Source organism: Marmota monax, unplaced genomic scaffold (assembly GCF_021218885.2).
Source record: "Marmota monax isolate L192 unplaced genomic scaffold, Marmota_monax_Labrador192_F-V1.1 WCK01_AAM20220418_F8-fsc00193, whole genome shotgun sequence".
Lineage (NCBI taxonomy): Eukaryota > Metazoa > Chordata > Mammalia > Rodentia > Sciuridae > Marmota > Marmota monax.
In genome coordinates this window covers 1439812-1452998 of record NW_026695203.1, presented here as the reverse complement: position 1 = coordinate 1452998, position 13187 = coordinate 1439812, and the positions used below count along the sequence as shown (strand labels likewise).

At 38.9% G+C, this 13187-nt stretch overlaps 1 protein-coding gene across 1 annotated transcript in view; it reads right to left on the bottom strand.

Annotated features, from left to right (window-relative positions):
- The window catches only part of Cntnap2 (contactin associated protein 2), a 1911322-nt gene that overhangs the window by 750550 nt on the left and 1147585 nt on the right, over positions 1 to 13187 (bottom strand). Inside the window, exon 11 of the mRNA XM_058574358.1 lies at positions 5611 to 5717. Coding sequence (XP_058430341.1) covers positions 5611 to 5717 — 107 coding nt within the window. The remainder of the gene's footprint in view (positions 1 to 5610; positions 5718 to 13187) is intronic.

Genomic DNA, 13187 nt, shown 5'->3' with positions numbered 1-13187 from the left:
ACAAAACCAGCACTCTGTTCAGAGAGTCTAGTCCAATGGAGGCGCCAGGCATTATTAGAGAATCACAAGTTACAGAGGCAAAACCATGACCATTACTGAAAGGGAGATGATGAGTGTCTTAGTTAAGAGAATCAGACCTAATTGCTAAGTCAAGGAAAGCTTCTCTGAGGTGGGGGACTGCCCTGCTAAGAGAAAAGGATGAGTAGAAACACACCCGGCAAGGTAGAAAGGGAGGATGTGCCAATGTCCTGTGGCAGGGAAAGTAGCAGGGGAAAGGGGATGGTGCATGAAGGATTGAAAGGTCAGTAGGACTGGAGGGGCAAATGGGTGAAAACAATCCCAATAAGAAACTAGGTTAAAGCCATGGCTAAGCCAAAGAGGACCTTGTAAGCCAGATGGACCGGTAGCTGAGGGATGGAATCCAATTCTGGAAGTCTAAATATCTCAGCTTTGAGATGGACAACACGATTCTATCCAGTGACCACTTGGTTTTGTAGGTATTATTTAAACTCCAAGTTGTCATCATTGATACTTGAACTAAGTAAGCTCCGAATGGACACAGGCACCAGGTTTCTAAGTGCCAGCAAATCTACGCGCTCATTCCCCAGGTCACTGTGACTACAACAGGTAGCATTGCATTCTTTTAAAGAATTGTGTTTTGAATTAGAATACTTATGGGTATGAATATTATAAATAACATGATGTGGGGTGTTGAAAATGACCACAGTTGGGCAGTAGTAACGTGTAGTATAATTTATGGTTTACAAATTGACGAGCCAACAACGGCTCCACACAACAGCATGTAGAATAGTTGCTTTTACGCACATTTCATTTTTTCCTCTAACTTGGCTTGTATCAATTTTACACATATGTTGTGTGGCAATGTCAGGACCTTAGATTTCAGAATTGGAAATCTGATCATTTTAAAGTTGGAAAAGATCCACGCAAGTCATCTAACTATCATTTGAGACATGATGTCTACCTATAGGGGCCACAATCTCTCCTTTCATAAAATATCATCTTTCATAAAAGTATTTTCTATTAGAATACATATTTGGCACTTAAAATCTTTTTATTAATTTTCATCCCAAAACATTGAGTATCTTTGTCAAATACTGAGATATTCCCTTTTATCCTCCTACTCTCTGTGAGTAGCCCAAGGTTTTCACGGTTTGGAGGATATTCTGGGGAAGTTTAGGGAAATTCTCCATAGAGTGGTATTTTATGTAAGAATGGCTGAGGTCTAAGAGAGGATCTTAAGGAGAAAGAATATCCATTAAGCCCTGAGATATAGGATAGCCTCCTGATGTCAATGTATGGATGAGGGCCATCATTGTCAAAGTGTAAGGCACATGTGTGGAACACAGGATGGTAATTAGATCCTAGGGACACTTGGGAGCTAGAGCAGGCTTGGAGGCCCCTCAGAGCATCTTGACAGCACACTCAGAGGAAAGCTGCCTGTCAGCATGTGAGTTTGCTCAGGAAAGACATCTTCATATTCTGGGAGGGTGAGGCCCGTGAGTCAGCGCCACTAACCGATAAGCCAGCCGACAAACTCGTCAGTGTGATTGTGTCACCCCGCCAAGATCTCACACTCAGACATAGCAGGAGGCAGTTCTTTGAAACTGAGAATGTTTGCAGAAGACAATTTTTAAAAGTATCTAACCTCAATGACTCCCTATATACTCATTTTATCACAAATGATTCTCTTTTGGTTTTGGAGGACAACATCTGGCTTCCCCTCTCCTATGATCTGACCATCCTGGTGGAAATGGCTCCCTTGGGAACTTTCTCACCAAAGGATGACATTCCTCCCCTCAGCAGAGCGTGTGAAAATGACAAGATTGAGTCCTCTCTACCACATATTTGGAAGTAAGATCTCTACGAATTGACAAACTAAAAAATAAACCATTAGATACAAGTCTAAGAGGCACCTAAACTACATGTTTATCAAGACTACTTCTTCAATTCAGGAAAAACAAAAGCGATGGAAAACAATCATTCACTTTCAGCCCAAATCTGCCATGAAAATGATAGCAAATAATGTGTGAGAATATGAAATTCAATAGCAAGCTGTGTGATATGGACATCATTGTTTGAGAAGTTCAGAGCAAAGAGACACAATTCTCAAAGGAAAGAATAGAAAAACACATGTCAGTGCTACCCAGGATGAAGCACTTGGTGTCTCCTGTGAATCATCAATTAAGCCCATGGTGGCTTCTCAGGTGAGTACTGTGTCCATTACAGTTGCCAAGGGTAGGAGCAAGGGGTAGAGCCAATTCAAGGGCAAGCAGCATGACCCAGCCAAACGACGTGAATTGTCCACCCATGTCACTCAAGAAATTGCTCTCTCATCCTGACCAAGGCTGGACCAGTGTAGAAAACGGGCTAAATTAGCATTTTGTAGCCTAATTACAGTGCTTGAAACTCTATCAAATGTTTAGTTACACTAAAGTTCAGGGTCAGCTGTTTTTTGGGGGGGGTTGGGGGACATAGTACTATTTTAAAATAGCATGATTTCTACTTGGCAGAAATGCTTGGTCTTCTGCAAGAAAAAAACAAGGTAAATATTTAGTATAGATTGAGTGTCCCTATCCAAATACTTGGGTTCAAAAGGATTTTGAGTCTTCCTTCTATTTATGTATTGTCTGTTTTAAGTTGGTGCTTTATATGCAAAGGTGGAATGTGCGGTGACATATTCGTATGTACACAGCATAATTTGGTCCAGTTCATTCTGTAGTCCCTCCACCAATGGAGTAGAGGAAGAGGAGCAGGGGAGAGAGGAGGGGAGGGATAGAGGAAGTACTGGGGATTGAATGGAGCAACTTCATGGCCTGCATGTATGAATATGTCAAAATTATCCCACTGTTATGCATAACCATAATACACTAATAAAAACACTTTTTAAAAGTTTGAAATTTTAGAGTTTTCTACCTTGGTTTTGGATATTTGCCTAGAACTTTACTTATTAAGCATACCTAATCCAGAAACCCCAAATCCAAAATGCTCCACAACCTGAAAATTTGAGGTATTGTGTAGGTATTATGTACTTTCAGATTTTGGAGCATTTTGGATTTTTGATTTAGGGATTCTCAATCTGTAATACTAGCAAAGTTCAAAATCACACAACATGGGATAAGCAACTTGAAATGTCAGCTCATAGGCCTTTAGAAGCAAAAGAGATTCAATAACCATTTAGTTAACGGGAGTAAAGAAAGTTCCAGAGAAGTCACATGACTGTCTAGAAGGACACTCTGAGTGGTGACCTCCAGCCAACAGCAGACATTGGGGACTTTCACTTCAATGCTCTTGCTGGGAATGCATCCAGTGACTGAGTAACAGTGAAAAACCATCCAACTTTATGTATCAAACTTTATGGAACACATTGCATCTTTTTGTTATGTGCTATGCCAGACCTCTTGGAATTTTTAACTGCTCCATGGGAGTATGAAGAGATGTATCAAATCTTTATAGGAAGCAAACATCCTTTAATAAGCTGCAGGGTACACTCTTCCAAACCAAGCCTTTTCTTGAATTATGCAATGTGGCTGTTCAACCTCTATTGATGTGCACACTTGACCCTTCACAATATTGAGCAAGGGATCCAGTTTTCATTATTAAAATGAATAGTTCTCCCCTTACAGAAGTAACAAGGGAGCGAAGAGAAAGTAGGAAGGAACACCCAGATATGAGGTAATTTCCCACTTCTACCTCTAGAGTTGGCCACATTGAGTATATTTCTAATATCTGCAGTTATGACTCTTATCAACTACTCAATCAGTAGCATGTACTTTTATAATTCTGCCTTTTTCTTTGTAATGTATTTTGCTGTGTTGAAAATTCACTGGCTTTTCAATTATCAATATTAAAGCCATCACAGAGGTTGAGACCCTGTGACCACTACCAATTCTTGCTCTGTATTTCCTTGGCTTTGCTGTATTTCAGAAACAAGATTTCTTGCATTTAAATATGATAAAAAATTATACTGGTGAAATTAAGATTGCTATTTTTTACCAAAGTTATTTATTTTGGCCTCATCTTTTATAATAATGAATATTGTATACAAAAAGTCAACATTTGTATGGTTGGTACATAATTGAGTTATAACTTATTTTTCACCAGATATAATTGTATCTAGTACAATCTTTCCATTTTAGGAAAGATGCCAAGGAGAACTTTTTCTTTTGTCTTTGTTTTTATTTTGTTTTATAAGCTTTTGTGTCCCACATCCTTATTCATTGGATCTTTAAAATTTTTATTGATGCACTATAATTATACACATTAGTGGGATTCCTTGTTACATATTCATGTATGCACTCAACATAACTTGGTCAATTTCATTCTCCAGTACCTCCTCCTACCCTCCCTTCCTTCCTCCCCTGGTCTTTTTCTAATTAATTTTATTATTAATCATTTTTGTTCTTTGTTCACTAAATTCTTTTCTACATTTAAGTGCTTTACAGATGATGAATCTCCTGTCTGTTGTTACTTATACAGGTTTCTGTTAATGTTAGTTCTTCTAAGAGTCCCTTTATGTCTTGTCTTTCATTATTTCCCTCAAAAATTAATAAATTAAGAAAAATCAATTTCAAACGTTTTTCTCAGTTTATGTCTCACAGTACATTCTAAGCATGATTTCTTAGTGCACATTACTACAAATCACAGAGAATGATATTGCATTTTTACTGTACCCAGGACTCTACTCTGAGAATGTTCTGCTTGTCATTTCCTAAAAATAAAGTGAAGAGAAATCAATCTTGTGTAATTAGAGGGCTTAGATGTTAGGGTTTCAGGGTTTTAGCCTATTGAAAGATGGTTGACTCTCTTCTCTTTTAAGACAACACACACCACACAACAGATGGCCCCCTTCACTATATGTTTTATGGCAAGCATATTTTCAAAGATGCTTTGTAAAATGGCAGTACATTATTGAAAAATTAATATCACAATCAAAGAACTAACATTCACTTAAAATATGCTTTGAATTTAAAAGTTTAATCTGTATTCAAACATATGGGATAAAGCTATGTAATACAAGATATAAGGGTATTTTTCTCGTCATTGGCACATGTTAGCTCTTCTTTTTAATGTTTTAGAATTTTTCCCTCCTTGTGCTTTTACTTTAGATATATAAGTTGGTGGACTTTATTCCCCTTTCTGACTCATTTCTCTGATGTGAAAAAATGGGGCCAAATACTTGGGCTGACACCAGAGGCAACCACTCTCCAGAAATCAAATGTTCAAATTATACTCTGTCTCCCTCTCAGATGAATTGATAAATGATGGTCCAGTCAGAGACATCACACTAACACAATTTCCCAGGCAATCTAACTGGACAGCCCTGGCTCAGACACACAGAGGGGACTCCACGTTCTGCCTTCCAACTCAAATATGGAATGCTGGAGACTCTGGCCGCCCCCCGTCCAGCATGAGGGAACATGTTTGACAAGTAGAACACTATTTTTTTGGAGTAATGACAACAGAATCTGGGCTTTTCAGATCAAGTGATGCAGTGTATAGATAATTCAGGCTGCTAAGCTTTAAAGCATGGCTGAAGACCTGCGATTCTCGTGCGATTACAAGATTAAAGTGAGATAAATTGGCACTCACAGTTGTGGCAGGTGGCCCCGCTGTATCCTGTCTCCTCGCAAGAGCATTTGAAGCTGTCCCACGTTTGCGAGCACTTCCCTCCATGCTCACAGTGATTGGGCACACATCTGTCAGGAAAAGAGACAAACAGAAATAAACCAACAAACAAATGAGATTTATGAGTGGCCAAATTCCAAGCTGTTTGGGCAATCTATCATTTCAGTGCCAGGTTGCCTTACTGAGGCAATTAATCCTTGTTAGTTTTAGCAGATTAATATGATTCATGATGGAAGGTGCCAAGCACACAGAAGATGATGTATCACAGGCCTGGTGTTTCCCATTTTTGGGTAAATAGTAGATACTCACACCCAGCTGAGGGGCTCATTTGCATATCACAGATTCATTTTGTTTCCCTTTTATCCAAAGACAGAGACCCTCGCCAGATTTCTCCTGGTGAGGGATGGAAGATAAGCCATCTTGTTTCTCTCCTGTTTTCTTCTCTAACAAGGCCAATACCAAGTTGCAGAGGGGTAGTCCTGAGTTTTCCCAAACAATTTTGAGTTTTTGTAATAATGCCATGGCAACAGCAATGGAAACACATTCACCTAATAAGAAAAAAGTTCTGTCTTTCAAACACTTCCCCCTGAACCTGACTGGGTAGTTTAAGCCACCGACTTAAAGAGGAGCAAGCAAAATAGAGGGGGAAAATAGGGTTTATGTTCAAAGTTATGTCTTTCCATGCATTAGGAAGCTAACTGTGATGACTAAATGTAACTTTTCTGAACCTTGGTGTCCCCATTTGAAAAGTGGGCAATTATATCTATCTTATAAATACTCTAAAAAAATCTTATTTTTTAATTTATTTTAAAACTGATATTTAACATATAATGGGCTACCATGTGATGTCTCAATATATGTTTACATTGTGTAATGTTTAAATCAGAATAAACCTATCTGTCTTCTCCAGCATTTATCATTGCCTTTTATGGTAAAAACATTCAAAGTCCTATCTTCTGGCTTTGTGAAATACCCACTGCATAATCACATCTACAGGCACCCTACTGGTCAGCTGCACTCCTGGACTTCTTGCTGTTTTCTAACTGGAACTTAGTAACCACTGACAACCTTTCCCCAGCCTCTGGTAACCACCGTTCTCCTCCTGACTTCTATGAGAAGTGTCTTGTCAGATTCCACATGAGTGCTATCACATAATACTTCTCTTTTTGTACCTGGCTTATTTCACTTAACACAATAATCTCCCTTCCCAACAACACTGTCACAAAGGACAGGATTCCATCTTTTGTGTGGCTGAATAGAACTCCATTGTGTGGATGTACCATGTTAGGTTTGCAGGTAATGTTCCTGATGTAGATAAGGGAAAGGAAGGAGAGGGTCAATGAATGAGAGCTGTGCTTGTAAATATATGAGTCACAGCTTCCATGGCACAATTTCATAGCTTGACTGTATTATAGAAATAGTGAGGTTGAGATCTGTTCTGGAACATTCATGTCAGTGGCACAAACTCTTTCCTGTCACCTTATCCCATCTCCTTGCCCCTTTCGTCAATTCGTTTCTTCAACTTCCCCACAACCTGCTTCTTTATAAATCCTTGTTTAAAAAGATTGAAAAGAAGTTATTTAATGTTATGTATTAGAATTCACAGAAGATATCTAGGTTTCAACAGGAAACTCAGATTCAACAGCAGAACCTATAATAGTGAGTCACAGGCAATGGATTGACAGAGAGCCACCTTGCATGGAAACCCTTAATCAGAATGCCCCATGGCCTTTTTGCTACAAAATCTGATAGAGATGGTCTCAGACCATATTCTCCAACCTCTGTTCTTGATTTGTCAACTTTGATGTCTAAGTCTCTTGCAGCAGGGCCCAGTTCAATATGACATGGAGCCCCTGATTCTTTATATGTGTGCTATTTCTCCACGATTCCTCAGAAACCGTTATTCCTGCAACAAACATGTAATGAGCACTTGTTGTATGCACAGCACTATGGTAAACAGAAGAATACGCCTCTATTCAGAGCCTCTCAAGACCTTACCACTTATGAAAGTGGATACATTATGTATGAGAACTGTAACAGAGGCAAAAATAAAAATGGCACAACTCAGAGACAAATAAAACAGAATGGAATTTCTTGTGAGAGATCAAATATAGATTTCAGACACAATTCAAAGTTCCTAGGTTGACCTTCAAAGATCAAACAGGACGATAAAAGAAGTAAACAAGAGAAAGAACATTACTAGGTCTAAGTACAATATAAGCAAAGCCATGATCTTGGATTTTCATGAAGGATGGGAAACCCACTCTATGTTTAATAGACACCTACTTCCCTTTCCATATAATCTGGGCTTGATGGTATGAAGGCTACAAAGATGGTCCTCAAAAGACTTTGTAATGTGGCTGTAGGTGGAGATGGGGGTAAGAGTCATGCAAAGTACGGAGCAGGAAGAATTTGGTGAGTCACGACAACCTAAGAACTGCTATGGAAGGATTTAGATGCTAGAGGACTGACAGATGGGAGGCTACAGAAAGGGCTGAACAGAGCTGAGGACATTTTCACTGGGTCTTAAAAGAGGTGTTGCACTTTATGATTAACTGTTGGAAAGGGGTCCTAGTAGAACAGAAACAAGGGGAAGGAAGTACAGCAGTGAGTGGTAGTGGTCCTGAGAGGGAAGGGCCCCCTCACAGCACTGTGCTTGCAGACCCAGGCCCAGGCCACTGCAGCAGGAACCACATCCACCGTGCTCGTTCTCCATGTCACCCTAGAAGGCAAGGAACAGATAGCCCAAATATGCAGGAAACTAAAGCATCCTTGATACTTCAGCGTGAAATTCAGTAAGTATGTGCCTTTGTGTGGTATATTTACTTTCTAAATCATCGTGGGTTAATATTAGCTCAGCCTAATGGTGAGGATCATTTACATCAGCTCATTATATCAATTAATTCAGGGGGAGGTAGTGCAGAAGCCTACTGAGTAGCAAAGGAAAACCAAGTTGGAATCTAAATGTGCTCTAAATAATGCACCAAGTAGAAAATCCACATCTCAGTGATAAAAAGATGACGGTGTACTTGCACGCCAGGGAAGCATAAACCACGAAGTGAGAGTAATGGAATACTCCCCAAATACAAGACTAGGGCTTTCTGAAAAAGTGATTATTAGTACTTCAATGAGATTTTAGCATTTTATTTTTAATGCTGGTTTCTTGCAATTCTTATTTTTAAAATCAACCTTCTCTTGGTGCAGATTATTGGCATTTTAATTCTTAATGGTGGAAAATGTTTTATTTCCCAATCAAGTTGATTGAAACTCAATTTCACACCCTAATATCTTATCGCCATATATTTTAACAGTTAGGGCCAATTACCAAGCACAACAAAACACAAATTAACCTAGTGCACTCTTTTTAATTACTTATTTCTTCTCCTGCATAACCATAGCACCATTTGCATGTATCTAATATGCCCTCGTCACCTGGCTTAGCAATTATTTGTTGGGCTGTCCTTCCCGTCTAAGCTGACACTGCAGAAGGAAGGTATGTTTTTTATGGTTCTTTGCATAATGGGGTGTCCGGTACACACTCAGTAAATGCCTGTGGATGGACTGAGGAAACGAATGTAAGAAATGCTAGAAAGTTACACCACTAAGGATTGGAAAGGAATTTCAGAGGCAATAGCCCTTCCACCATGAGAAATATAAATTATTTTATCTATGATTTTAGTCTTAAATCCAGACTTCAGACTCTTGCTCTAATAAGCTAATTCATTTAGCAGGTCACAGGAAATGTATAATTTGTTCCATGGCATTTCCTAACTTGAAAGTTTGATCCACATCAAAAATGAATCAAAATGACTCGACGCTTCTACTCGAGAAGGACTGGAGTGGGATCAGGAGCATACAGGGGAGAAGTTGGCAGGTGTCAATTTGTTGTGATCAAAGGGCTCCTGAGAAGTGATGCATCCAATTACTCTGGCTCCAGACAGCCCTGGGGTCGGAGACTCAGCCACAAGCACCCTCCCTGACAGCGCTGGTCAGAATGCTGTAGATCCAAATGCATTTTTTTTTCAAATAAAACTTATTGGTACCCCAATCTATGAGGCAAACAAAAGCCATATTTTAAAAAGTCATATGTACAATGATTACTTAATATTAAATTAGTTAACACAGAGTGGCTAGATGCAGGAATTCAGTTTGGAGTTATGGATGGCAGTTGCGGTTTTATTTCACTCAGAGAATGTCATCTATTTCTGCACTTGATTTTATTTGCAAAGCATTGAGAAAACTGGGATCAGTGGATGTAAGATATTTTAAGTGGTATCAGACTTGTTTGTAAGCAAGTCATTTCATAGTTTATTAATACTACTAACTTAACTTGGTATAGCCAAAAAAAAAAAATATTTTAGATCTAAAAGATTTAGTCTGACAACATAACTAAATACATTGGTAAATTTTTTGTTTGTTTATTTTTCTTTCCCCTAGTGTTTAAAAGTTTAATAGGGTTGAGATGTAGCTCAGTGGTAGATACAGTTGCCTAGCATGCACAAATCCCTGGATTTCAGCCCTGTAGCTAAAAAACATTTAAAAAAAAGTACAAAAGCTAAAGTAGATATTTTTGAGTAAAATTTTGCATTAACTTTAAAAGTACACTTGGTTCTGTAGAACCCAGTAGATTGTTTACACTGTGCCTCCCAAACTCCAGAGGGAAGTCTGCTCACATGTAAAACAACCAACAGTTCAACATTCATCAGGATGTCTTGCCGTCACTTTCTCCTGAGCCCCTGGTACCCAAAAGTCCTGTTTCTCAACTTTTTTATGCCCAGGAATCACTTGAAAGTCTTACTAAAAAGGATTCTGATTCTTGAGACCTGGGTGGTCTGAGAGTCTGAAACTCTAAGCAGCTCCCAGGTGACACCCACGGGGCTGCTCCAAGGACCTCCCTGGGATCACAGGCTCCAGAGCATTCCAGTGGAGGGAGCTCAAGGAGAACGAAGAACCCAGGAAGAGGAGGAAGAGCTTGAGAAGGGAGCCAGCTATAGGGGGCGACATCTGTGCCCTGCGTGCAGCAGGGCATGGCTGATAGGTTCACACATTTCTCCTAAAACTGCTGCTTCCTTAGGCTCTCCAACTGCCTTGTGGGATCCACTCAGAGTGACATATAATAATCTCCTCATCTCACTTAGTGAGTTTAATCATTTCACAACCTGCCTGTAGACTTCATAAAATTCACCGAACGTGCTCGCTGCCTGTAAAGACAGTTTCTTTTCACCTTAACACCAAGTTCAGAGCTGCCAATCTCAGCTCAGATTCTCCCCTGCTTAGTTCCTTCACAGATAGCAGTGCTAGGATATTTAATCTGGTTTTAGATTAATGCAGATTTTATACCACATTAAATATGCCTTATTCTGAACTTTTGAAGGGAAAGGACTGCTTCTCCATTACTGATAGGTTATTTGTGAACCATGGGAAAATTATTCTAAATGGTGTATATGTTACCACTCCAGTATAAATTATCTCTTCAACTTAAAGTTTTTTCCCTTCATCTCAACACCAAGTTTTATTTTTGCTCTTTAAGACAAGAATTCCGTTTAGAATGTTTGCATTCTTAAATACAATTTCTCATGCTCTTGGCTCTCTCAGCTATTTCTATAATCACAATGAAGTTTTTCTTCTGCATTAACTTTTATATTGACCTCAACAATATTTTAGTACTTTTATTCTCATCTTAATTAGATTTCAATTTTTGTTGAAAGTATATTCTCTGTGGAGTATATATCACTACCTTACATTCTTCTGTTATATTTCTTCTGTTTGAATGGAAATTATATAGAAGAGTAATTATAATTTCAGGAACTAATTTAATATTTCATTACTATATAACAATATTATAGAAATGCTAATGTTATATTGATGGTGCTTCTTCAACAAGCATTTATTTATGGAAATACTTGAAAGCAGAGATATTTATTGTACCTACTATATTATGTCCAAACTTTACATTAAAAAGTAATCAACCAACTTTGGTTCACATCTATCCAACAATTACACATTTCTGCACTGACTATAATACTCATTAATTTTAGCCTTATACAATATAAGTATCTTAACTTGGATTTTCTAATTTATAAATTGTTTTGTTATAATAAACCAGAGATCACTTTATATTATTTTGTTAATTTACCAAGAGCTTTATTTTTAAAATGCATTCCCTATTGTTTTTATGAATAAAAGGTCCTTAAAGGGATTATATGCTCACAGAGATAAATCTGCAGTGTTCAGCAATTCCTTCACCTGTTTCCAGGTTAAACTGTATTGAACCTAAACAAATAACAGCAAGTTCTTTGTAATCAGTCAGTTACCTGCTATAGGCAAGGACTTCAAAACAAACTCTGGAGAATAGAGAAAAAATAAAGTTTTGTCTTCAAGAGACTCTATATGGTGTGGAATGTTGTGATATTTCACTACATAATTATTGATACATCATTGTTTATTTTCATGAGTATTCCATGTATCCTACCTAATCTTGCATCAAAGAAAACTTAGGAATACATTATTTTTAAGTAATACCAGCACAGTTTTTTGTTGAAAAAAAACTGCACATAATAGTTACACTACACTTTGTTGCCAAAAAAATTAATTTCCATGAAATATGCAACAGTTGTATGGTAATTATAAGTCAGATATATGTAGAAGCCTCACATTTAAAATGCTGGAATGGGATTAAGATAGTAAATCAGTGCTGTAGGAGTGTGCTAAGGCTTTACAGAAGACTCGGTCTTTGAAAATTTAGTTGGGTAGCCTGCAAGGAGGGACAGCAGGGGCCTGCTCCAGGTGGGGTAAGTGTGAAAACTGGCTTTGGAATGAGGCACGGTGAGCAGAGGCTTATGCCCAGGAGGAGACTGGTAGTGGAGTACTGATGTGCACCCAGCTGCCCCGTCCCTGTCCTCTAATAAGCCCCTGCTGACACTCAGGTATCCCACCTCCTTTGCACAGTCATGAGCCCTTTGGAAGGGAAGACTCTCCAGGAGACAGGCCAGAGCCAGGATTCCTCAGGAGGTTGTTAAGCTATTGCCGGTTGTTCCCTTAAATCTCAACCACCCTCTGTGGCAACAGGATCTACGGAGGCCTGAGACTGGGCAATGGCGGTAGAAGGGCTGTGGATGTCCTCTGGATTAACCATAAAACAGAAGGGCCTGGGCTTTTCTCTCCTCATGAGCCTGTGAGCCTGAGACCTGGAGCAGGTGTCTCACAGCACAGCAGGGTGCAAGAGAAAGTAAGAACTCTGGGTTCCCAGTAGCACACCATGTCACACCACCCACCCACGTGTGTTCATAAGAGAGAAATAGCAAGACTCCTATATGGCTAAAGACACCTATCTTGAGTCTTCGTTACAACCTCAAGTATATCCTAACTAAAACAGAGGTGTAGATTCTCTACCCTGGTGTTGACCTACATCTTTTCCTCTTTGTAGGACAGAATACACTGGGTGATTGCTGTTATCCAAATCATCATGTGTGGTCTTGTCTTGCTTGCAACTAGACAAACGAACGGATAGATATTAAGTTTATGAACATACATTAAGTTCC